Here is a 26,939-nt window from a genome sequence, read left to right on the forward strand (position 1 = left end):
AAATAATGTCTCTGTTTTTCTTTTCATGCTGTCTTTTTTTTTTTGCTTTTGCTGTTACATGCTTTGATTCCCATTTCTTTTCTTTCTTTTGTTTTGTTTTCTTTTTTTTTTTTGAGATAGAGTTTCACTCTCGTTTTACAGGCTAGAGTGCAATGGCACCAACTCAACCTCCATCTCCCAAGTTCAAGCAATTCTCCTTCCTCAGCCTCCCGAATAGCTGGGATTACAGGCACTTGCTACCACATCTGACTAATTTTGTATTTTTAGTAGAGACGGATTTTCTCCATGTTGGTCAAGCTGGTCTCGAACTCCCGGCCTCAGGTGATTTGTCCATCTGGGCCTCCCAAAGTGCTGGGATTACAGGAATAAGCCACTGCACCCAGCCGCTTGATTCCTTTTTCTTTTGTGTGTATGCTACAAATTTTCATTTAGTTACCGAGAGACTTATATAACACATCTCATAGTTGTAACACTCTAGCTTACGATAATAACAATTCTACTTCGATATATAGAAAGACTCAACAGGTTTACTCTCTTCAATACACGATTTATATCACACTTTACATTTTTTATATTGTGTATCTCATAATAAATTATTTAAGCTATATGTATTTTGGATACTTTTGTCTTGTAGCTTTTATCCCTAAGTTAAAAGTAATTCATGCACCACCATTACAGGTGTCATTAGTATTTTACTCATTTTTCTCAACCTATACCTAAATAATGATATAATTTAATTCCAATATTTATTTTATGTATAATTAATCTCACAGTATTCTAAAAAATTATATTGTTTTTGCTTTGGAATATTATTTTCTTGTGTTCATATGGTTGTGTTGTAGATCTTATATTTTGTGTAATAGCAATAATATATTAATAACATAAATAACTTTACCTAGTATCTTTTAAATACTTTAAAAGGTTTCATTTTCATTAGACTTTAATACTTTAAAAGGTTTCATTTTCATTAGACTTTTACTAATTCTTCTAATGTATCTTTTTGTGGAAATTTACTGCTATACATTGCATGCCAATAATTAAAAATGCCAGATTTTCATAAATTCATAGTCATATTTGAAAACTGTAGTTATTTAAAGAATTATTTTCTGATACATCTATGCTAATATTCCATATTTTATAGGTCAACATGTTTTATTTTTGTTTTTAAGTCCATTATACTGCATTTTTTTCGTACAGGTTTCTTTTGATGATTAAATTATATTTTTGTTTTTAACGTTACATTTATGATGTGGAAGGTAATTTTTCACTCTGTATTATTTATAAAAATGTGGTGTTTAATAGGGCGAGGCAGTGGCTCACGCCTGTAACCCCAGCACTTTGGGAGGCCAAGGCAGGCAGATCACCTGAGGTCGGGAGTTTGAGACCAGCCTGACCAACATGCGAAACCCCGTCTCTACTAAAAATACAAAATTAGCTGGGCGTGGTGGTGCATGCCTGTAATCCCAGCTCCTCGGGAGGCTGAGGCAGGAGAATTGCTTGAACCTGGGAGGTGGAGGTTGCAGTGAGCCAAGATCATGCCATTGCACTCCATCCTGGGCAACAAGAGTGAATCTCTGTCTTAAGAAAAAGAAAATGTGGTGTTTAACTCAAATATAAATCCCTGGGTTTCACTTGGAGCAAATTTTTAAAAACAAGTATAAGTCAGATATTTCTTATTTTTGTTTGTTTGGATGCAGAGTCTTGCTCTGTCACCCAGGCTGGAGTGCAGTGGCAGGATCCAGGCTCACTGCTACCTCTGCCCCCAGGTTCAAGCAATTCTCCTGCCTCAGCCTCCTGAGTATCTGGGACTACAGGTGTGTGCCATCACGCCTGGCTAATTTTTTGTATTTTTAGTAGAGATGGCATTTCACCATGCTGGCCAGGCTGGTCTTAAACTCCTGACCTCGTGATCCACCTGCCTCAACCTCCCAAAGTGCTGGGATTACAGGCGTGAGCCACCACGTCCAGCCCCATAAGTCAGACATTTCTATTGCCTATAAAAGTTACTTATGTGATATTTGCATGTATAAATATTGACCCATTTTCTTTATTAATTATCTTGTTTATTTCTTTTCTCGGGTGGTTGTCAGTGTTTTATTGTCTGGATGAGTAGTCAGAAAGGCAGCCTAAAATTACTATTTATTGTTTGAATCTATGTTATTGTGTGAGAAAAACACTTGGTATTTGAAGTCATTTTTGAAAAATGTAACTATTTTTTGAGAGTTGTAAATATTTGTGATTAAAAACATAAAATTACCATCTTAAACATTTTCAAGTTATATACTTAAGCTATATGTTTGGTACTTTTAAGTATATTTACATTATATGAAACAGATCTCTAGATAATTTTATCTTTAAAAAGTACAGTCTAATGTTCAATAAACTGTCTTCTCCTTCTCTGTTTTCCATGTCTGAAGAACATCATTTTACTTTCTGTTTTGTCTGTCTCTTTTTGACTATCTTATTTTAGTCAACATATTTTTTCCTGTGTCTTTAATTTTAACAAATAAGTTATTCTCCTCTCAGTTCAAATTCATCAGGAAATTGAATCATATCCAGAAGAATTAAAACTAAAAGACTAATATGTTTGTTAAAGCAATGCAGGTTGTCATACTAATAAACCCTATAATTTCAAAGGCTTAGCAAAATAATACATTTTCTGCACACACCACCCTCCCCTTTGGTTTATTTCTGGTTAAGAAAACTTCTTCATCATTATTTGGAGATTAGATTTTTTTCTAAATTTTCTATCCACATTCTCCTCTTTCTAAAGCCAATAGATCAAAAAAGATGCAAAGAAGACACATTTGCTTTTTATCCACACATCCCTTCCAGTCACTATGCTGAGCAGAGTCAAAGTGAGCAGAGCTGAGAATAGCAGTTTTCTGGCAGGACAGCCACTTCTCGGCAAAACATGACACAATAAAACTATAAATCTTTCATGGAAAGCTAACATGTTTTCAGCAAATTAAGCATATGCATGAATAAAATTATTGTGGTAAAATAAAGGTTCATTGTGTTGATTCCTATTGAGCTCAGGTAATAGCAAATAAAAAGGCAGCAAATATAGAGCAAAAAAAATTATTTGAAATAGAAATAATGTGGATTAAGATATTCTGTCAATTAAAGTAAAAATATTTTTATCTCATACTAATCATCTTACCTATAGTTGTATAATATCAAATGCTACCTTTTATTAACAACTGTACTTCATATAAGTATTCCATTTACATCACCCTTCTTCACTGTTTCAATGCCTTTTGCACTTCATATCAGTGAAAAACAGGCCGGCTGGTACCAGGAAATGGATGTGGTGCTATTGCTACTTGAAGAGTAATGATGAAGAGCACTTGTCTGAATTGTTCCCATGTGGCAAACACTGTTATATGGTCTAAAATAAACACATTTATTATTTTCTTCTAAATTTACTGATGAAATACAATGCTCAGCTAAGGAAGACTTGATCTCATTCAAATACATTTTGTGAAATTTGGTTGACATCTCAGTGTCTTTGACTTAAATGGCATATTGAAAATTTCTATGAACCCAAATAGAGTGTTATACATGAACAGTCTTTTATTAAAAACCTTTCTGGGTTGGGTGCAGTGGCTCATGCCTGTAATCCCAGCACTTTGGGAGGCCGAGGTGGGCGGATCAACTGAGGTCGGGAGTTCGAGACCAGCCTGACCAACGTGGAGAAACCCCGTCTCTACTAAAAATACAAAATTAGCCAGGCATGGTGGCACATGCCTGTAATCCCAGCTACTCAGAAGGCTGAGGCAGAAGACTGACTTGAGCCCGAGAGGCCGAGGTTGAGTTGAGCCGAGATTGCACCATTGCACTCCAGCCTGGGCAACAAGAGTGAAACTCCGTCTCAAAAAAAAAAAAAAAAAAAAAAAAAAGCCTTTCTCTTAAGATTCATAAAATTTCCTCATAATATGGAAGAAATGTGTTAACTACGTTCCCAGTAATCAACTCTGAACACTGAGCATTCTCAGTTCCCAGTATTCACTCTGAGTCTTTCAGAAAAATTGGTATCTCTGTAAGGAGTCAGAAAAACGTGTTTGGGGAAGGGTCACAACATTGCACATAAATGCTTTCTACATGCACCTGTTAGGATCTTAATCTAATTGGTCTGTCATTTGCATGGCTAGATAGTTACTGGATCTAGTAATACTATTTTGTGTTTTGCAGATTATGACATCTGTTACCTATAAGTTTCATACAATAATTTGCTCAGCTGAAACATGAATCTTTTGCTAATTTACCCAAAATTGAGGGACTAGATTTGCAATTTCTAATCTTTCAATGTTAGAGCAAAGTAGAGAAGAGTAATGTGTGTATGTGGTATGCATTATCTTACTTAACTATTAAAATTCTTCTCATATTGCCTTGGACACTTTAGACAGCCACCCAAAAAATATTCCCTACTGTTTTATTTAGCCAGGATATTAGATTTCAAAAGGTCAAGGACTTAATAATTGGGATAAGCCAAACTCTTGTCTTTGCTTCTTTCAAAGAGCATGGCAATTATGCCAAGCCATTGAAAGATGTGGATCTGATGACTTTTATTTGATTTCAAATGTTTTTTCTAATTGTTTGCTCTAATTGTCTTATTGTGTTAATCTAAAAAAGAAACTATCTACATAACAATTTATGCATTCAAGAAATGTTCATGTTACAATGATCAAAGTTCAATATTGTATTATAGAAGAGTAGAATAGTCTAAAATTAGAAAGTCAGATTATTATTAATAAATTCATTTTTTTTCAACATTTTCCAATGTTGAAATTAAAGAATTGGCAAGGCTTTTTCATGATAAGTTCAATTCTAGGATAGTACTCACTGGTCTGCATGGTATTTTTTTCCTTTTGTTTGGCAGGAGGGGATGGAGTTTTGCTCCTGTTGCCCAGGCTGGAGTGCAATGGCATGATCTTGGCTCACCGAAACCTTGCCTCCAGGGTTCAAGCCAGTCTCCTGCCTCAGCCTCTTGAGTAGCTGGGATTACAGGCATGCACCACCATGCCCGGCTAATTTTATATTTTTAGTAGAGACGGGGTTTCTCCACGTTGATCAGCCTGGTCTTGAATTCACAATCTCAGGTGATCCACCCACCTCGCCCTCCCAAAGTTCTAGGATAACAGGCATGAGCCACCGCACCCTGCAGGTATTTTTGTCATGAATTATGTAAATCCGAGTTACCAGAATGGTGCAGAAGTGCTAATGCAATCAGAATGAAAATGAATACGGCCTTGTTGGTAGACTATTGGTATCCCAGAGGCTGATCATTTACTTCAGCTGTGTAGACATTGCTTCATAATGCCAGGGAGCCCTTTCAACCAAGTTGCCTTTATTTCCCATTGATGAGGTCATGTTCTGGTCTCTGTTCTTCTTAAGCTGTCCCAGATGAGGGGTGATTATTTCTTGCATAAATGAGATCCCTCCTTTTTCCTCTGCAATGAGATCCTCCTATTCTCCTTACTGAAAGCAATATGTTGAAGGCAGAAATGAAGACAATATACAAATATATCCCTTGCCATGTGGACACCATAAACACTTTACGACATTGCTTACCAAGAAGTTTGATTAATTTCAGGGAAGCAGGGATATTTTTCTATGATGTGCTCTTTCTCTTAAAGCACCTCTGATTAAGTTTAGCCTAATCAAGATAATCTCTCTTATTATCATAAGAGATAAAAAGGAAGCCAATACATTAGTAATATAAATACATGAATACTGTTTCACCATAGTCACACATATTTTGTGATGCTCAAGAGAAAAGGATTACACAGCAGATGTGCACTGACGTGGGAACCTGAGGGTCATCTGAGAATTTTCCTTGCCCACCTGAATAGATTTCTAAAATCGCCTTTCAGTTGCTTTTGTTGTCTTTCTAAGTAAACAAAGATATCTGCAAATAATTAATTGAACTGCTTTTCAACTGTATTCATTAAAATAATTATCTTTTTCAGACTTATATGAAGTATTTCTTATTTGTAATACACATTCACATGTATACAAATATATAGCAATACAAATGTATCCATTTTCATTTTTGTTAAATTTTTAAGAATGGATGTTAAAGGTAACTTCTTTTCTGTTTGAAGTGTTTTTATTGTTTTATTCAAGAGTGTTATCTCTGGAGTTAAAGTTGATACTGTTTTAATACTGGCTCTGCTATTGTGAGCAAGTTATTTCTCTCTCTGGCTCTTTTCTTTTTTTTTTTTTTGTAAATTGAGGATAATAGTGACACCTTTGTTATTAAGTTACTTTGTCTATTAGTCCATTCTCACACTGCTGAAGAACGCACCAAAAACTAAGTAAATTATAAAGGAAAGAGGTTTATTTGACTCACAGCTCAGCGTGGCTGGGGAGGCCTCAAGGACCTTACAATAATGGGAGAAGGTGAAGGAGAAGCAGGTATCCTTTTCACTAGGTGAAGGAGAGCAGGAAAAATTACCACTTATAAAACCAACCAAACTCATGAGAACTCACTCACTATCACAAGAACAGCATGAGTATCATTCTGCCTCTGTCCCCTTCCAAATCTCATGCCCTTTTTATATTTCAAAACCAAACATGCTTTCCCAACAGTCCCCCAAGTCTTAACTCAAGTTAGCATTAACCCAAAAGTCTAAGTCCAAAGTCTCATCTGAGACAAGGCAAATCCCTGCTACCTGTGAGCCTGTAAATCAAAAGCAAGTTAGTAACTTCCAAGATACAATGGAGGTACAGGCATTAGATAAATTCTCCCATTACAAATGGGAGAAATTGGCCAAAACCAAAGAGCTACAGGCCCCATGCAAGTTTGAATTCCAATGGGGCAGTCATTAAGTCTTAAAGCTCTGAGATGTTCTCATTTGACTCAATGTCTCACATGTGGGCCATGCTGATGCAATGGGTGGGCCCTTGTGGCCTTGGGAAGCTCCTTTATGGACTGGAATTGTGTGCCTGTGGCTTTTCTAGGTGCACGGTGCGAGCTCATGGTGAATCTGTTATTTAGGGGTCTGGAGCATAGTGGCCTTCTCACAACTCCAGTAGGCAGCTTCAGTGGGGACTCTGGATGAGGGCTCCAACCCCACATTTCCCTTCTGCATTGCCCTATCACAGGTTATCCATGAGGGCTCTGCCCCTGTAGAAGACTTCTGCCTGAACATCCAGGCATTTTTATACATCCTCTGAAATCTAGGCAGAGGTTTCTAGAGCTCAACTCTTGTCTTCTGTGCACGTGCATGGCCAATACCACATGGAAGCCACCAAGGCTTGAGGATTGCACTTTCTGAAGAAACAACCCAAGCTGTACTTTGGCCCCTTTTAGCTGCAGCTGGGTCTGGAGCAGCTGGGATGCAGGGCACCCAGCCTCAAGGCTTCATAAAACCATGGGGCCCTCCGTGGGCGTCAACCATGAAACCATTTTTTCCTCTTAGGGCTCCTGGCCTGTGATAGAAGAACTTGTCTCAGATCTTTGACATGACCTGAAGACATTTTCCCCGTTGTCTTGGCTATTAACATTCAGCTTCTCTTTACTTTTGCAAATTTCTGCAGTGTCTTAAATTTCTTTTCAAAAAAATGGGGTTTTATATTCTACCTCATGGTCAGGTGCAAACTTTCCAAACTTTTATGTTCTGCTTCCATTTTAAACATAAGTTTCTCATCTCCATCTGAGACAACCTCAGCCTGGACTTTATCATCTATATCACTATTAGCATTTGGGTCAAAAGCATTCAACAAGTCTCTAGGAAGTTCCAAACTTTCCCACATTTTTCTATCTTTTTCTGAGTTCTCTAAACTGTTTCAACCTCTGCCTGTTACCCAGTTCCAAAGTCACTTCCACATTTTCAATTATCTTTATAGCAGTGCCCCAAACTACCTGTATTAATTTTCTGTATTAGTTTGTTTTCACACTACTATAAAGATACTACCAGAGAACGGGTAATTTATACAGAAAGGAAGTTTAATTTACTCACAATTCTGCATGGCTGGGGAGGTCTCAGGAAACCTACAGTTATAGTGGAAGGCAAAGGAGAAGCAAGTACCTTCTTCACTAGGCAGCAAGAGAGAGGCAGAGCAGAAAAAAACACCACTTATGAAACCACCAGATCCTTTGAGAACTCACTTACTATCATGAGAACAGCATGGGGGAAAATTATCCCCATATTCCAATCACCTCCCACCAAGTCCCTCCTTTGAAACATGGGGATTACAATTTGAGATAAGATTTGGGTGGGATAAAATTTTACAGTAATGAATTCAATACGAGTCACAGAATATAGATTTTTTTGAGAATCTCTGAGGTTTCCAGTTTTCTCGTTAATTATCCACCTTATTAAAATAATCTTTTTTGTTTCAATACTGTTCTATTCTGAAAATGCATACAAACTCACAAACACACTCACTTGCTACATAACTTTCTTACATATATATGTATATATTTATAACATAAATATATATGTAAGAAAGTTATGTAGCAAGTTATATATACATATATATAGCAAGTTATATATACATATATATATAGCAAGTTATATATACATATATATAGCAAGTTATATATACATATATATATATAGCAAGTTATATATACATATATATATAACTTTCTTATATATATATATTTAATGGTGTCTCGCTTTGTCATCCTGGCTGGAGTGCAGGTCTGCCATCTTGGCTCACTGCAACTTCTGCCTCCCAGGACCAAGCGATTCTCCTGCCCCAGCCTCCCTAGTCGCTGGGAATACAGGCACATACCACCACGCCCAGCTAATTTTTTGTATTTTTAGTAGAGATGGGGTTTCACCATGTTGGCCAGGCTGGTCTTGAACTCCTGACCTCAAATTATCCACCCCTTTCAGCCTCCCAAAGTGCTGAGATTACAGTCATGAGCCACCGTGCCTGGTTGATATGTCTTTAGAATAATATATGTGTATATATAACTCTATGTAAATCAAAACTAAAAGTCTGTTTTTGTTTGTCAGCAGAGAGGCCACATGTACAGAAAATATACAAAACAATTTTTAAAAATAATCAAGACTCAGAAATGTATATTAATTATACTCATGCAATTTTTATGACCATAAAATGACCCTATGGTTAGTAATAATTCAGTTGCACATATTAAAATAAAACTGTATAATGAGATTGTTTGTAATACAAAGGATAAATACGTGCTCAAGGTGATGAATACCTCATATATGCTGCTGTGATAATTAACTAGTGTATGCCTGTGTTAAAATATCTCATATATGCCATAAGTGTGTATGCACACTACCCACAAAATTTAAAAAAAAATCTAAATAGAGTAAAAAAGAACACAAATTTGATTTATGAGAAAAAAATTCTTCCACTTATTTGCAGTTTAAACCACTGGCAGGACAGGCGTGGTGACCCATGCCTGTAACTCCATCAATCTGGGGCACTGAGGTGGGTGGATCACCTGAGATCAGAAGTTAAAGACCAGCCTGGCCAACATGGTGAAACCCCATCTCTACTAAAAATACAAAAATTAGCCAGGCATGGTGGCATGTGCATGTAGTCCCTGCTACTTGGCAGACTGAAGGCAGGAGAATCGCTTGGACCTAGGAGGTAAAGTTTGCAGTGAGCCGACATCATGCCACTGCACTCCAGCCTAAGCAACAGAGCAAGACTCCATTTCAAAACAAACAAACAAACAAAAAACACTGGCAAAAAAGAGATTACTAGAGATGCCATTCCCCTACATTAATAAATAGTATATTGTTACCATCTTTTACTTAGAACCTTAAGTAAAATGGGACCCATTAAATTTGATGACAAATTAACACTTCATTCAAAGCACAATAGTTTTAATACATTAAAAACTTTGTTTAATGAAAAAATTAAGTTGACACATAATCTTTAAAAATTTTTTAAATTTATTGCATTTTATTACATAAACGTACAATTGATAAAAAAAACTCTCCTATCTCTGATGAAACAACTGATCAAATACTTTCACAAACAATGGGAACAGTCAACATGACGGAATCTGAGACTTGAGTTACATTATTGTTTGCTTTTCAGAAACTATTTTTTTTATAGAAGAAAGAAGCATACCTCGAAGGTAATTATAAATCTCCAAAAAAACTACTTCTTTAACATGTATATGGTGTTAGCTTTGGATCTCTTTTACACTCAACACTCTGATTTAGTGTAATGTATGAAGTTTCAGTGTCTTCATTCTTTCTACTGTGACTCCTCAGATGTTTATATAGACTTAATTTTGATTTAATATGCTTTCCCCATTTACTGGTTCTGCAAAAATATTTAGTATGAACTGGTGTTTTCTAAGCTGTAGTTTTTGAACAAATGTTTTTCACATTCATTACATGTTTAGACTTTCTCTCCAATATAAATTCTCTAATGTTCAACAAAGTTTGAGCATCTTCTTCAGATCTTCAAATTTTTCCTTTAATATAAAACGTGTACCATAAAATCTGTAATGAAGTAAAGGTACAACAATCCTCTTTATGTTTGTATGTTTGTCTTCAGCATAACTAGTCTTTACTTTAAAGGCCTATATTTTCCAAAAGGTATTTTTACAGTAATCACATTTATAATTTTTTTTTTTGAGACGGAGTCTTGCTCTGTTACACAGGCTGTAGTGTAGTGGCTCTATCTCAGCTCACTGCAACCTCTGCCTTCCAGGTTCAAGTAATTCTCCTGCCTCAGCCTGCCGAGTAGCTGGGATTACAGGTGCACGCCACCACACCTGGCTAATTTTTGTATTTTTGGTAAAGATGGGGTTTCACCATGTTGGCCAGGCTGGTCTTGAACTCCTGACCTCATGGTCCACCAACCTTGGCCTCCCAAAGTGCTGGAATTATAGGCATGAGCCAACACACCTGACCTATTATCCCTTTATTAAGTATAAACTTTCTGATATTGAGTAAGATGTGACCTGATATTAATGGCTTTTCACATTCTTTGTATTTGTACAATTTTTCTCTAGTATAAATGCTTTCCTGTACCATAAGCTTTGAGAATTTTTTAAAAGTTTTGCCACATTATTCATATTTGTAGGAGTTTTCTTCAGTATAAATTATCTTACTTACCATAACCTGTGACTACCATTTAAAGTCCTTGCCACATTTAACACATTTCTAGAGTTTCTCACCAGTATTATTTCTCTTTTTTAGAAAAGTTTGAGGTGTGCTTAAATGCTCTGTCACATTTTTATGTATGCAGAGTTTCTCTCCAGTATAAAATTTTTTAGTAAGCATGGAGAACCAGTTAAAGCGTTTACCACATTGTTTTCTACAATTGCAGGGTTTCTCTCCAATATCAATTATCTTACATTTATTCAGGTTTGAGGAGTTTTTAAAGACATTGCCATATTCCATATTGTAGGGTTTCTCTTCAGTATTAATTCTCTTATGTATAATAAGGGTTCAAGACTAGTTAACAGCTTTATCACATTCTTTGCTTTTGTAGAGTTTCTCTCTAGAATGAATGATCAGGTATTATGTAAGGCCTGAGATGTACTTAAAGGTTTTGTCACTTTTTTGTGTGTTTCTAGGGTCTCTCTAACATAAATTATCTTAGGCTTTGGGAGGCTGACAAAGGTGGATCACCTGAGGTCAGGAGTTCATGACCAGCCTGGCCAACACGGTGAAACTCTATCTCTATCAAAAATACAAAAATCAGCCAGTGTGGTGGCACACGCCTGTAATCCCATCTACTCAGGAGGCTGAGGCAGGAGAATCGCTTGAACCCAGAAGGCAGAAATTACAGTGAGCTGAGATCATGCCACTGCACTCCAGCCTGGGTGACACAGGGAGACTCCATCTCAAAAAATTTTTTTAAAAATAAATTCTCTTAGGTTCATTAAGGTTTGAGGGTTGGTTAAAGGCTTTGTTACTTTTTTTACGTTTATAAAATTTTTGTCCAATATGAATTTTCTTACGTTCAATTAAGGTTTGGAACTGGTTAAAGGCTTGGCCACATTCTCTACACTTGTAGTGTTTTTTTCTAGTATAAATTATTTTATGTATTATAAGGCCTGAGGGTGTACTTTGCCACATTATTCACATTTGTAGGGTTTCTCCCTAGTATGAATTGTCTTATGTTTAGCAAGACTTGAATGCCACTTAAAACTCTCCAGTATGAATTCTCTTGTGGTCAGTGAGGGTTGAGGATACGCTAAAGGCTTTGCCACATTCTTCACATTTGTAGGGTCTCTCTCCAGTATGAATTTGAGGAGCGCCTAAAGGCTTGGCCACAGTCTTCACATGTGTGGGGTTTCTCTCCAGTATGAGTTCTCTTATGTCTAGTAAGGTTTGCAGACCAGCTAAAGGCTTTGCTACATTCCTCACATCTATACGGTTTCTCTCCAGTATGAATTATTTTATGTGTAGTACGGTTTAAGGAGCAGTTAAAGGATTTGCCACATTCTTCACATTTGTAGGACTTCTCCCTAGTATGAATTACCTGATGTTGATTTAGGTGTGAAAGCATGCAAAATGATTTGCCATATTTTTTACATTTGAAATGTTTCTTCCCAGTATATCTTGTTTTATGTCTATTGGAATTTGAAAATTTACCAAAGACTTTGACGTATTTATGAGTCTGAAATATTTTGTTTTGGGTAGTTGACAAACATTGGTTAACTTCATTATAGCCTCCTTTGTGCATCTCACATTCACCCACAATTTTATAGCATTTTTTAAATTGTAAATTCTCACGTCCACATTTTCCATATATTCTTGGTATTACTTTTTGGAGTGAATCTTTTATGCCCTGCTCTGGCTGAAGGTCTTGGGTGAAACAGGAACACGTAACTGAAAGACATAAAAAGCACAAGTTACTCCACTTTCTGGACTCATATATTCTACAAATGAAATATATAAAATTATACAAGGTACATTAGCAAAATGCCATATCAAAATACCACAGGCCATAATTCCTTCATAGATGTATAAATGTAACAAAATCATAGTGATCAAAATACCTTTGTTGGAAATTTATAAATAAAGTAAGTGTGTGCACCATGTGAGCACAATGTCCAGAGCCATACAGATAGAAAAGAAAAGTCTGCTATATTTACCCAACACAGCCCTTCCTCATGCCCAATAGAAGAACATGGTGTCTTTAATAACAGCTTTAAGTCTTCTGAGCTCAAAAGTGAATGTTACAACCACAGAAAGACTGCAGTACCATGGGCAGAAGATAGGTGTAGAACGTAGTTACTGACCACTAAGAAGAAATATGAAAAAGTCTTTTAATTGAAAAATAAATACAAATTGCTCACATCCTGAGAACATGTTTGTGAGAATCCCAAAATTCTCACATCCTGAGAACATGTTTGTGAGAATCCCAGAATCTCTACCAAAGACAATTGGTGTCCTGCTATGACAGGAAAGAGCTGCATTGTAAAGATCATGAAAGGTAGTTTTATGTTAGTGTCTAAATCTCAAACATTACAATGTATATAAAACATGAGGACAACATGGTCCAATCAAAAAAATCAAAAATTTTGAAAAAGCAACTATAAAAATAAAGATGTATATCTTGATTTTTAAAATTTAAGATAATCCATATTATGGTCAATGAGAAAAATGGAAAACCGGACACCTAAATAAAATAAGAAAAATAAGAATACCAACAAAACTTGCAATAATAAAAATAAACAATGTGGAGGTAAAAAAGAATAACTGAAAAAATTTAAAAGTAAGAAAAAAGTATGTAAAAAATGAAGAAGGTAAACAAACTAGGATATACACAAAAAGATCCGCAACACAAATTTAAGCAAAGTTTCAAAAGTCACAAACCAGAAGATAATCTTGGGAGCTGCAAGATAAAAGTGAGGTATTATTTATAAGCATAGTCCTCTGAGACAACCAGTGAATTTGTAAACAGAAACCTTGCAGGTCAGAAAAGAACTGTGTAAAAGGGTCAAAGGCTGAAAAAAATTTTCATGGTGAGAATAATAAAACCAGAAAAAATATACTACAACATAAAGAAAAATAAAACTCTTCCAGAATGAATAAATGCTGGAAAAGCATATAATCATTGCATGTGCCCTAAATAAAATGTTGAAAAGAGGTCTTTCCACATAAAATAACATGATGAAAAATATATGTAATCACATGAAAATACATAACTTCCTGAAAAACATATGCATATACAAAAAGTAAAATTCTGTGGCATTATTGTGATGGTACAGAAAATATTTTTAGTTATTCTTTAAAATTTGAAAAATATAAGCATAAAAATAATTATAAAACATAAAAAGATATAATTAGCAATATCAATAAGAAGTATAGGGTAGATACAATGAGGACAAATTTTTCTATGCAACTGAAGTCATTTTTTTACCAGTTTAAAATATACTGTTGTAACATTTAAGATGTTTTACAGAATCTCCAATGTAGCACAAAGAAAAAATCTTTATAGACACACAAAAGCAAATGAGTCAATTACTACCATGAGACAAAGACTGATATTATATAATGGTAAAATGAGTCCATTTACTAGGAATCTATAACTATTATGTCTATCTGTATGTATATGCATATATAACATCAGGGCTTCAAAATATATAAAGCAAATATTGACAGAAATGAAGCAAGAAATAAAATAGCAACACAAAATTATAAACATTAAGACCTCATTTTCAATAATAAATAAAAAATTTAAATAAAAAATCAATTAAAACAACTGAAAACCTGAAGAATATTATATTGTGTATGTGTATGAATTTATTTTGCATTGCTATAGAAAATAACCTCAGACTGGGTAATTTATAAAGAAAAAGATTTTTTTGATTCACAGTTCAGTAGACTGTACAAGAAGTATATGCCAGCATCCGCTTCTGGTGAGGATACCAGGAAGCTTACAATTTAGAGTGGAAGGCAAAGAAGAACTAAACATGTCACATGGTGAAAGATGATGTGAGTGTGAGGTGGAGGAGCCAGGTTCCTTTAAGCAACCAGCTCTCATGCGAATTAACAGAGTGAGAACTCTATGACTACCAAGGGGATTGTGCCAAGTCATTCATGAGGGATTTGTCTCCATGATGCAAACAGCTCTCATTAGGCCCCACATCCAACAGTGGAGATTACATTTCTACATGAGATTTGGAGGGCATCTACACCATATCACAAACCAAATAGGCTAAACAGACATGTACAGAACTCTCCAGTCAAAAGTAAGTGGATACACAATATTCTTATTTTCACCTGGTGCATTTTGTTAGAACACATAAGTCTTAATAAATTTCAAAAGATCAGCCAGGTGCAGTGGCTCACAGGTGTAATCTCAGGACTTTGGGAGGCCAAGGTGGAAGAATCACTTGGGGCAAGAAGTTTGATACTAGCCTTGGGAACACAGTGAGATCCTGTCTCTACAAATAATTAAAAATTAGCTGAGCACGGTGGGTATGCCTGTAGTGCCAGCCACTCAGTAGGCCAAGGTGAAATGATTACTTGAGTCCAAGAGGTTGAGGCTGCAGTGAGCCAGGATTGTGCTACTGCACTAGAGTCTGGGAAACAGAGTGAGAAACCCTGAGTCAAAAAAAAAATTAAGAAGAGCAAAATCATACAGTATATGTTTTCTAACCCAAACAGAATAAAACTAAAAAGAAAAAAGTAATACTGGCAAATCAAAAATACATGGAAATAAATACACTCTTCACTGTATTCTTGCACAGGATCAAATAATTTAAATTAATTTAATTTAATATTTTTTCTCAAGGGCCAACATATTTAAGTGATGACTTAATTTGTTAAGATGTCAATATAGCCCACAGTGGTGAACAAATTTAATATAATCTGTATCCAAATTCCAAAAGCATATTTATTCCTGAAATATTGTTTAAAATTTTTAAATTTTATTATGAACCAAATCTAGAGAAACACACATGAAAAACACAGAGGCATTATACTTCACAATTTCAAAACATAATAAAAAGCTGCAATAACAATAACTATGTGGTATTCACAAAAAGACAGATAAAGACATGATAGAACAATATAAAAAGCCCAGCAATGAACTCTTCTGTGTATGACCAAATAATCTGCCTCAAGGTTGCCATGAGCAGACAATGGAGAAAATATAATCCCTTCAACAGATAATGTTGAAAACTGGACATCTACATTGAAAAAATGAAGTTGAATGGTTTAATTGCATCATATACAAAAAATATTTTAAACAAAGTACTTAGACTAAAAAAAACCTAATGGAAACTCTTAGAAAAAAAGTATAGTGCAAAGACATGACATTGGTCTTGGCACATTTTCTTAGATACGCCATCAAATGCATGAGCAACAAAGAGGAGAACAAAAAAATTTAATTGGGCTAAACTTCAAAATTTCTGCAATCAAATAAAACATTTAATAGAGTGACAGTGTCTCCCAAGAAATTGGTGACAATATTTGAAAATCACACGTGATAAGACTTAATATTGAGAATATATAAACTACTCCTAGAACTAGACAACAATAATTGAATTACTTGATTTAGAAATGGACAAATGAGCTGGGTGCGGTGGCTCACACATGTGATCCCAGAACTTCGGGAGGCTGAGGTGGGCAGATCACCTGAGGTCAGGAATTCGAGACCAGCCTGACCAACATGGCAAAACCCACCCCTACTATAAATACAAAATTAGCTGGGTGTGGTGGCACATCCCTGATCCCAGCTACTCAGGAGGCTGAGGCAGGAGAATCATTTGAATCCAGGAGGCAGAGTTTGCTGTGAGCTGAAATCGCGCCATTGCTCTTGTTGCCTGGGAAACAAGAGCGAAACTCCGTCTCAAAAAAACAAAAAAAAAAAAGAAAGAAAGAAATGGAAAAATGATTAAACTAAATTTTAATAAAAAGATATCAAATGGGAAGAAGCATTTCAAAGGTTGCACAAAATTAATAATTTATAGAAAAATACAAAATATAATCACAATACAAAACAAAATTACCTTACATCAATTAGGATGGCCACTATAAATTTTTTTAAAACACCAACTGTTGATGATGTAAAGAAATTGAAACCTATGTAAGTTGTTTTTTATGAGAAAAAAGATACAGCCATCATAAAAATATCATAAATGTTCTTTAAATAATTTAAAATGAAATTATTATATAATACAGCAATACCATTTATGAATCTATATCTAAAATATGCAACACAGTAAAATGAAGACATAAAAGGTACCCTGCTTGCATATACCCCTACAGCAAGTGGGGGGATAACCAAGCCTCTAAATAAATAAATACATATAAAAAATTAAAAAATTTAAAAAAAATTTGTAAAAACTTTAAAATATATTTCAAGGCTATAGTAATAAAAACAGAATGGCATGTGCAGAAAAATGAATGACCACCAATGAAAGAGAAACCACTATTCTCACACATTTTAGACATGATGCAAAAAAAATTTTGATGGTTTAGAGTTTTTCAAAAATATGCAGATATTAGTGTGTCCCCAAAAGCAATGGCAAAGCAGTCAGCTTGTGCAGTCCCTGATAACCTTTAAAGAAAACTTTGACTCACACTGGGAACTTGAAGAAAGATTATTGAAGCAAAAGTGGAATCCTTAGGGAATTTAACAGCATGAGGCAGAAGGTATCCCTATGTGAGAGCAAAAGAAAAAAATGACTTGAGCTTCTCAGAAACTCTTTTCATCAAAGCATAGCTCCCCAGACCACATTTTAAGGACTGGCTGCCTCCTTGATTTGTGTACCTCTCATCCATCTCATCTGCTTCATTCACTCTCACCTACCTGGGTGTTTGGCTACCATCTCATTTCTCTTCATATTCTGGGACTCTCTATTTTGCTCCAGACAGGTGATCAAGTCTGGCTTAGAGACAGCAATACCTGTTTTATTAAGAAAAAAAAGTAACATAGATCACGCTGAATTCTTTAATTATCAAATTAGTATTATGCTTAGAGGATATAATAGAAAATTCTGGAAAATTAATACTGATTCATAATAGTACTTTCTAAATATTCAGAAAATATTTTAAATTCGTAGGTCCTTAATTTCACTACTCAGTACTACTGAATCAAAAATTGGTGAGAGCAACTGAATTCTAATGTGTGGGCAATGATATTTTATGCCATGGAATTTTTGGAATTCCCACTAACCTAGAGCAAAAGATACATAAGCTCAGGAAAGGGAAAAGTTCTGGTCAAGATAAAACATCTTGAAGAATTTGTTCTACACCAATGAATCTCCAAGATTTTCTTAAAATTGGAGATCTAAAATTCATTCACGCAAAGCAGAAATTACCAAAAACATCTTAGAAAAGAGAAAAGAAATATATTAGGAATTATGTATTGAAGTTATCCTCACCCAGGGAGACCAGGTTTCTGTAGTTCTCTAACATCACATCTCTATATAAATTCCGCTGAGCACAATCCAGGCATTGCCATTCCTCCAGAGAGAATTCTATAGCTATGTCTCTGAATGTCAGCAGTCCCTGGAAAACAAGCAAACAAACAAACAAAACCACTCATGAACACACAAGCACTTACCACATAGCCATAGGCAGAGATTTTTATTTGATTCAAGTTAAAAAAGAGAGTAAAAAGAAGTGGTTCTCACTTACAAGAGTGACTAAAATTCTTCAATAAGATAATTTTTAACACAGAAGTATTCTCTAACTCTGGGAAAAGAGGATAGCATAAGATCCATAATACCACTGTAGATTTGATACTTTTCTGGATGATACATTATAAAATTAAGGGCATCAACATGGACATGTCTTTTTCTTCTGTTTTTCTTTTCTTCTTCTTCTTTTTTTTTTTTTTTGAGACCCAGTCTCACGCTGTTGCCCAGGCTGGAGTACAGTGGTATGATCTTGGCTCAGTGCAACCTCCACCTCCCGGGCTCAATCGATTCTCCTGCTTCAGCCTCCTGAGTAGCTGGGACTACAGGCATGAGCCACCATGACTGGCTAATTTTTGTATTTTTAGTAGAGACGGGGTTTCTCCATGTGGACCTGGCAAGTCTTGCACTCCTCACCTCAGGTGATCCACCCACCTCAGCCTCCCAAAGTGCTGGGATGGCAGGCATGAGCCACTGCACCTGGCCGAACATGTCTATTTTTGAGTGCTATATTTACATCATATAGAATAAGTTGTGTATGTTTCTCAGAGAGAACAGTCATGATGAGTTGGAAGATACCTCTCAAGTCTTAGTATATGCAATAAACTAAAGATCTTGTGAGATTTTGTTTCAGGAGATTTAGGAGAAAGTCTGAATTTCAGAATTTTTATCAAGCTCACCAATGTTTCTAGCCTAGTAAGAGTATTTTGTCAAATATCCAGTAAATGGCAGAGTCTGGGTTTTTCCCAGTTTCTCTCACCTGTAAATAAAGATATAAGAGCCTTCATTTTTAAAAGACAAATATAAGCAAAAGTCATCTAAACGGAAAGGACAGCTTCCAGATTAAATGTGATGGTTTATGCACTTCAGCTAGTAAATCTCCTAAGTGTCCTTAATAATTAAGAGAATAAGAATTAACTCTAGAGTGGAAAAAAATGTCATAGAGATCTTGAACCAAGTGAATAAAATTGTTATCAACTTTATTAGGACACATTTTTATTATGTGCTGATGCACACATGACACAACATCACTGCTGTGGCATTTCTCTCCTCTCAGAAAAGTAAATTGTAATCAACATTTAATTTTATATATATATATATATATATATATATATATATTTTTTTTTTTTTTTTTTTTTGTTTTTTTTTTATGGTTGGGTGCTTGTTTTTTTTTTTTTTAGAGAGGTGGTTTTCACCATGTTGGTCAGGTGGCCTTGAATCCTGACCTCATGTGATCCCCTGCCTCGGCCTCCATGTGCTTTGCCCCTGGCCTAAATTTAATCATAAAGAAACATCAGTTTTATGCAAAGTTGAAGGTGAAGATAACTTCCCTGTTCTGTAATTTTTATTAGTAATTTTAAGTAGTCTTTCCTTAGCACCCTGGAAAGCAAGTATCTCCTAACAGTTTTTTCAGAACTTGCTGTGTAATAAATGCCACGCTGTTTAAATGAGCATTTTCTAAACTCTGTTCTGCATGGAACTAATAGAGCACACAGATGAAACCTCAATATAACATGTTTCATTTTTCACTAATATCCAAAGACAACAGCGTTTCCCCAATAGAAATCTTGAGTATCTACACTTTCTAATGTTCAACAGCTACAATGGGAACATTTTATATATCGTAGGTCATAAATTTGTGGTAAGAATTCTGCATGATATACAAGAATCCAAGATGAAGAGAAATTTATAGAATGCTATGGCATATAGAAAACAAATATTTTTTTCAGAACTCCTTGACTATCATAAAAATCACAAAAAAATAGTTGAAACAAACTCATTAGGGATCAACAGCACAAGTAGAGAAGTAAAAATTTGTAAGTTCTGAACACAAGGCGTTCCAAAAGGCAGAGTGGACACTGCACTTGATCTGAGACATGCTCACCCGAGGAAAAGTCATTTGTTCCTTTTCCTCCTCTTTCTCTGAAATGTATTTTCAGATAAGATGCCCTGGGAATATCAAACCTGCATTTTGTGAATATGACTTTAAAGCACAACCTAGTCACCTGCTACCACCACACACACCCACGGGTGGAAGACCGAGACTTGCAGAAAACACTCACCCATTTTTGTTGTTTATAACTGAAAAGATTTCAGAGCAATGCGAGAACAATGAGCTTCTCCACAACTATTAAAATATAAGTTTCTTTGTCCCTGCTGTCCCCTATCAGAAACCAGCAATTTTCTTTAGAGTAATGGGAACATGAACCGCACTGACCTCTTCCTACCAAACTTAAACAGGGCAGGCAGTGCAGCCTTCCTTTGATGCAAAGGTTGAACTAAACTATCCTGAATGTATCTTGAACCCCTCAAGTTTATAAATCATTTGGTAATCTTGGCCCCGCTCTATGCAATGTGATTCTGCAGGATCCAAAAGGGTCCAGGAATGGGCTTTTCCAACAAGTCCCCTGTAAATGCTGATTGTGCTTTCCCAGACACATTATTAGCATTAGCAAGAGAAAGCAGGCACAGCAGAGTCCCTTACACACACCACATTTGTCACAATACTAATACTTCTGCTACAAATAAAAACAACCAATTTCCACCCTGAAATACTATATTTTTGTTGGCTTTTTTAAGTTTACAGGGACAACAGAAGACAGCAATGTCTGAGTAAACCTGCACTTGGGAAACCTGTACACATGTACTAATAAAACGTTTAGTAAGCAGGTACTGTGTGCTCAGGAGCATGTCACAGAACACTGTGCTGGGAATAACACATTTTGTGATTGAATTTTCATAGCACCCTGGGAGTTGGTACTAAGTGCTGAATAATTTTTAACATTTAGATTAAGAGCACAGCACTTTTATTTCTTCTTATCTTTCTCATTAATTTTAAAAAGAAAATGTATAGAATGATTCAATACAAAAAACATGTGAAAGGATGCAATTACATAAAAATGGAATAATCAGCTTCCAAATGGCTATTTTGGAAATAATGAAATTAGGGCAGAAATAAAATTTTTGAAACTAATTACAAGCAAAATACAACATACCAGAATCTCAGGGTTAGAGCTAAGGCAGTGTTAAGAATAAAGTATATATCACTAAACATCCACATCAAAAAGTTAGAAAGATCTCAATTTAAAAATCTAATGTTACAATTAAAAGAATTTCAAAAGTAAGAGCAAACCAACTTCAAAGCTCACAAAAGTCAAGAAATAACCAAAATCAGAGCTGAAATGAAGTTTGAGACATAAATAACTATAAAAAGTTCAATGGGCCATGCATGTGCTGTGGCTCGCTCCTGTAATCCCAGCACTTTGGGAGGCCGGGGAGGGAAGATCACGAGTTCAGGAGTTTGAGACCAGCCTAGCCAACATGGTGAAAGCCCATATCTACTAAAAACACAAAAATTAGCTGGCCGTGGTGGCACATGCCTGTAATCTCAGCTACTCGGGAGGCTGAGGCAGGAGAATTGCTTGAAACTGGAAGGCAGAGGTTGCAGTGAGCCGAGACCGCACCACTGCACTCCAGCCTAGGTGTAAGAGTGAAACTCTGTCAAAGGAACCAGAAGTTGATTCTATGTAAACATAATAAGATAGATAAAACACTAGAATAATGGGAAAAAAAGAAATAATTCAAATAAAAACGATTAGAATAAAAAGTAAAAACAAAAACAAAAACAGATGCTTGTGAGGTTGTGGAGAAATTGAATGCTTATATGCTGCTGGTGAAAGTATAAATTTATTTAACCATTGAGAAAAGCAGCTTGGCATTTTGTCAAAAACCCGAAAACAGAATTACCATTCCCAATCCCACAATTTGGAATATACCCAGTGAATGTAAGTTTTTCTACCATGAAGACACATGCACGCATGTTTATTACAGCACAATTCACAATAGCAAAAACAAGAAATAATCCTGTATGTCTTCAATGGTAGAGTGGATAAAGAAAACGTGGTACGTAAACACCATGAAATACGATGCAACTATAAGAACAACATCATGTCCTTTGCAGCAGCGTCGATGGAACTGGAGACCATTATTTTTAGAAAACTAGTGCTGGAACGGAAAATAAAAAACTGTATGTTGTCACTTATAAGTGGGAGCAAAATAATGAGAACACGTGGACACAAATAAGAGAACAACAGACACTGAGGCTCAGTTCAGGGTGAAGGGTCAGAGGATGGAGAAAATCAGAAAACAAATCTGTTGGGTACTATGCTTAGTACCTGAGTGATAAAATAATCTGTACACAAAAACTTCATGATACGATTTTACCTACACAACAAACCTGCACATGTACCCCTGAACCTAAAATAAAAGGTAAAAAAAAAAAAAATCAGCTGGGTGTGGTGACTCACACCTGTAACCCCAGCCCATTGGGAGGCTGAGGCAGGCAGATCACCTGAGGTCAAAAGTTGGAGACCAACCTGGCCAACATGGTGAAATCCCGTCTTACTAAAAATACAAAAATTAGTTGGGCCTGGTGGCACACACCTGTAATTCCAGCCACTCGGGAGGCTAAGGCAGGACAATTACTTGAACCTGGGAGGTGGAGGTTGTAATGAGGTGAGATGGCACCACTGCACTCCAGTCTGGAAGACAGAGCGAGACTCCCTCTCACATAAAAAAAAAAAAAAAAAAAAAAAAAAAAAAAAAAAAAAAAAAAAAAAAAGCATTTCTTGGAAATTACTATCTTGAAGAAAATATTCAGGCCTAGGAAACCACAGACTGCCAATTAATCTCTGATGACATAACCAAGAAATTTTCACCTCGGTCTCACAAATAAGGAAACTACATAACTGTACCAAACCACTTACTGAATCTGGTTTGCTTCATCATGCAACTTATAACAGACTTTTCTTCAAGTCTCTCCCATGGATCACAACCCACAAACCATAGCTGGGCGCTCTATGATTCTTGAATCACACTTTGATCAGATTCTCATTTTTACAGTGACTCCCATACATCTCTAAAAGGAAAAATGAGGAACTAGGGACCCCAGGACCAGAGCTCTTTCCACTCATGAATCTTGCACCCTGAGTCATGATTCTCCCCTGATGACTTTCCCATCCCTGCACAATCTGGGTGAGATGAGGCACTGGGAGTGCAGAGCAAACCAGAGAGGCCTCCAGTCCAGGGTAAAGCCACTGCAGAGGAAAAAGACAGAAATCCCAGGGTCCCAGGCACTGGCTCAGGCACCATACTGCGGCTGGAGGGGACGAGAGCCAAGCTGGGCCAAAGAGGATTTGGGTCGTCAGGCTCTGGAGCTGACTGCCAGAAAGTCTGGGTCCTGCTACAGCCACTTTCTGCCGGTTCCAACCAGCCCCCACCCCTCTGTCACGATGACAGACCCAGCACTCACCATTTCTCGGCTTCCAGGGGGTCCCGGTCTTTTAGCCATAAATCTGCAGATACCTGCAGGACACAAGGACACATAGGCTTGGCCTCTAGGAGCAGAGGACACAGAGCAGTGAAGAGAAGAACTGCAGCTCTGGACGCAGAGAAACACAAAGGACCCGCAAAATTACGAAAGTAGCCTGTGCTTTCCAGCTGCATGCCTGATTGGACAGTTTCTAGCCCACGGCTCCTGATTGGATAAGGTTTCAGGCCCCACCCTTCATGCCCTGAGTGAGGGAATATTTGATCAGACACTGGGCTGAGTGAAGCAAAAATAACAGCCTAGGCTGCAGCCTTCACAGGCAGGGCTTCTTCCTTGATCTGAGCCAGGCCAACTTCAGAGGGTATTTGCATTTAACCTTGTGTATAATGTCATGTGCGTTTGTAAATTATATATAATATTTATTCATAAATTGAAATAATGACAATTATTTTAAAATTTAGGATTTTATGACCTTCCTTGCTGCGGATCCTTTGCAGTGATATGGTGGGACTTTCTGGCTCCACCCAAATCTAACCTCAAATTGTAATTCCCGTCCGTGTGCGGTGGCTTACACCTATAATCCCAGCACTTTGGGAGGCCGAGGCAGGCAGGTCACTAGTTCAGGGGTTTGAGACAGGCCTAGCAAATATGGTGAAACCCCGTCTCTACTAAAAATACAAAAATTAGCCAGGTGTGGCAGCGTGTCCCGGCTACTCGGGACACTAAAGCAGGAGAATTGCTTGAACCCCCGGGGTGGAGGTTGCTGTGAGCCGAGATGGTGCCATTGCACTCCAGCCTGGGTGACACAGAGAGACTTCCTCTGAAAGAAAAAAAAAAAATGTAATTCCCATTTGTCAGGGCAGGGACCAGGCAGGAGGTGATTGGATCGTTGGGGTGGATTATCCTCATGCTGTTCTTGTGATAGTAAGGGAGCTCTCAAGATACCTGACGGTTTAAAAATGTGGCACGTCCCCCCTCCCCGCGGTTCTCTCTCTTTTTCCGCCATGTGAGATGTGCCTTGCTTTCCCTTCACCTTCTGTCATGGTCATGAATTTAAGTTTCTGAAGGATTTTGCAGCCATGTAGGACTATGATTCAATTTACTTTAAAAAAAAATTACGCAGTTTGAGGTATTTGTTTGTAGCAGTGTGAAAATGGACTAATACATGCGGGCAGCCTGAGATTTCAAAAGGGTGGCAATCCTCTGCAGTAAAATATGAGCCACATGTAAATTTTGAATTTTCTAGTAGCCAAATGTTAAAAAGTAAAAAGAAAAAGGTGGGGCTGGCTGCAGTGGCTCACGCCTGTAATCCCAGCATTTTGAGAGGCCGAGGTGGTGAACCACCTGAAGTCAGGAGTTCGAGATCAGCTTGGCTTACATGACGAAACCCCTGCTCTACCAAAAGTAGAAAAATTAGCTGGGCGTGGTGACAGGCATTTGCGATCCCAGCTACTAGGGAGGCTGAGACAGGAGAATCGCTTGAATTCAAGAGGCAGAGGTTGCAGTGAGCCAAGATCACACCACAGCACCCCAGCCTGGCAACAGAGTGACTCTGTCTCAAAATAAAAAAGAAAGAAACAGGTGGAATAACAGGTGGAATTGATTGCAACAACTTAATCAGCCCAATATATCCAAAATATTATTTTAATATGTGATTAGTATGTAATGGTTAATAAAGCATATACATTTTTGAAGCTAAATCTTTGGATGTAATCTTGTATTTTATCTTTCTAGCACATTGTCGTTCACACTAGCCACATTCCAGCACCCTGTAGCTATGTCAGGGGCGTCTGAAACAGAGAAACAGAGAAACTGCATCTGGAATAGGTGCTGAAATAACGGCCGAAAGCGGTTAAGAAACTACTCCTCCCAGAATGCCTGGCGAGGCGCGCTCCACGCTGCCTCTTCCTCCAGGTATTCGCACCACCACCCTACTCCCGCTGCATGCTAGGATTGTAGTTTCGCAGCCCTGCGACAACGTCCAGAAGCGATTAAGAAACTACTCCTCCCAAGGCGGGCGGATCACGAAGTCAGGAAATTGAGACCATCCTGACTAATATGGTGAAACCCTGTCTCTACTAAAAATACAAAAAATTAGCCAGGCGTGGTGGCGGGCGCCTGTAGTCCCAGCTACTCGGGAGGCTGAAGCAGGAGAATGGCATGAACCCGGGAGGCAGAGCTTGCAGTGAGCCGAGATCGCGCCACTGCACTCCAGCCTGGGTGACAGAGGGAGACTCCGTCTCAAAAAAATAATAAAATAAAGAGAAACTACTCCTCTCAGCATGATGCCTGGCGAGGCGCGGACCGCGCTGCCCCTCCCTCCAGGTGTCCTCTCCAACCCCACTCCCGTTGTATGCTGGGACTGTAGGCGATCAACGGCCGGAAGCGGCTAAGACTATTCCTGCCAGCATGCCTGGCAGGAGCGCACCGCGCCATGTCTCCCTCTGAGGATCCGCACCACAATCCTGTTTCGTGCTGGGATTGTAGTCCTGCAAGCCTACGACTAATAGCTGGGTGCGGATAAGAGACTACAGCTTCCCCCATTCCCAGCAAAGGTCCCTCCTCCACCGAGCTCGTCCAGGCTTCCAGTGCAGTTCCGCCGTGCAGAGGGAAGCTTGGCTGTTCACAAACCTCTCCTGCCCTCGAGGAGACAGTTTGGCTGGAGCGGCCGATCTCACCTTGTCTTTGTGACACGGTGTCTCCCCAACGTGCTGGCGTCATGACTTGTGCCCAAGGTTTGATTTCCCGTAGACCAGGTAGAGACCAACCTCTCACAGCCTCCGCAGCAGGGTTGCCATGGTAACGCTTGCCCCCATCCCCCCTCAGTAGCCGGCTCGACCCCGCCCCTTTCCCTCTGAGGGGCAGCTCCTTTTAGCCGCGCCCTCTTATTGCCCCTCCCCTGGGCACGCACGTTCAGACGTGCGCAGTGCTGCCCTTTGGGCTAGCGCGGGAAGCTCCCTCGTGAGTGTCTGAAACCGACAGTTCACTGCCTCATGTGAAGGTACCCAGTCTCTGGTAACCTGGCACTTCCCTTTTGAAAACCATATTTTT

At 37.6% G+C, this 26,939-nt stretch overlaps 1 protein-coding gene across 1 annotated transcript; it reads right to left on the reverse strand.

Moving 5' to 3' along the window:
- Positions 1 to 17,722: 17,722 nt before the first annotated feature.
- LOC116465756 (zinc finger protein 479-like) lies at positions 17,723 to 24,914 on the reverse strand. The gene is made up of 4 exons (XM_032757669.2): positions 24,834 to 24,914; positions 23,871 to 23,923; positions 18,305 to 18,431; positions 17,723 to 17,826 (listed from the first exon to the last, which is right to left on the reverse strand). The coding sequence occupies exons 1-4, from the start codon at positions 24,892 to 24,894 to the stop codon at positions 17,723 to 17,725; spliced, it is 345 nt and encodes a 114-aa protein (XP_032613560.2). The 5' UTR covers positions 24,895 to 24,914.
- Positions 24,915 to 26,939: the final 2,025 nt, after the last annotated feature.

Source organism: Hylobates moloch, unplaced genomic scaffold, assembly GCF_009828535.3.
Source record: "Hylobates moloch isolate HMO894 unplaced genomic scaffold, HMol_V3 SCAFFOLD_1, whole genome shotgun sequence".
NCBI lineage: Eukaryota > Metazoa > Chordata > Mammalia > Primates > Hylobatidae > Hylobates > Hylobates moloch.

What these genes read in the sequence shown, in the direction of transcription:
- LOC116465756 (XM_032757669.2), bottom strand. Translation starts at nt 24,894, where the DNA reads ATGGCGGAAAAAGAGAGAGAACCGCGGGGAGGGGGGACGTGCCACATT. An exon ending in CCCCTGGAAGCCGAGAAATG is followed by an intron (nt 18,432 to 23,870) that starts GTGAGTGCTGGG and finishes CTTGTTTTCCAG; the next exon opens with GGACTGCTGACATTCAGAGA. An exon ending in CAGAAACCTGGTCTCCCTGG is followed by an intron (nt 17,827 to 18,304) that starts GTGAGGATAACT and finishes TTAATAAAACAG; the next exon opens with GTATTGCTGTCTCTAAGCCA.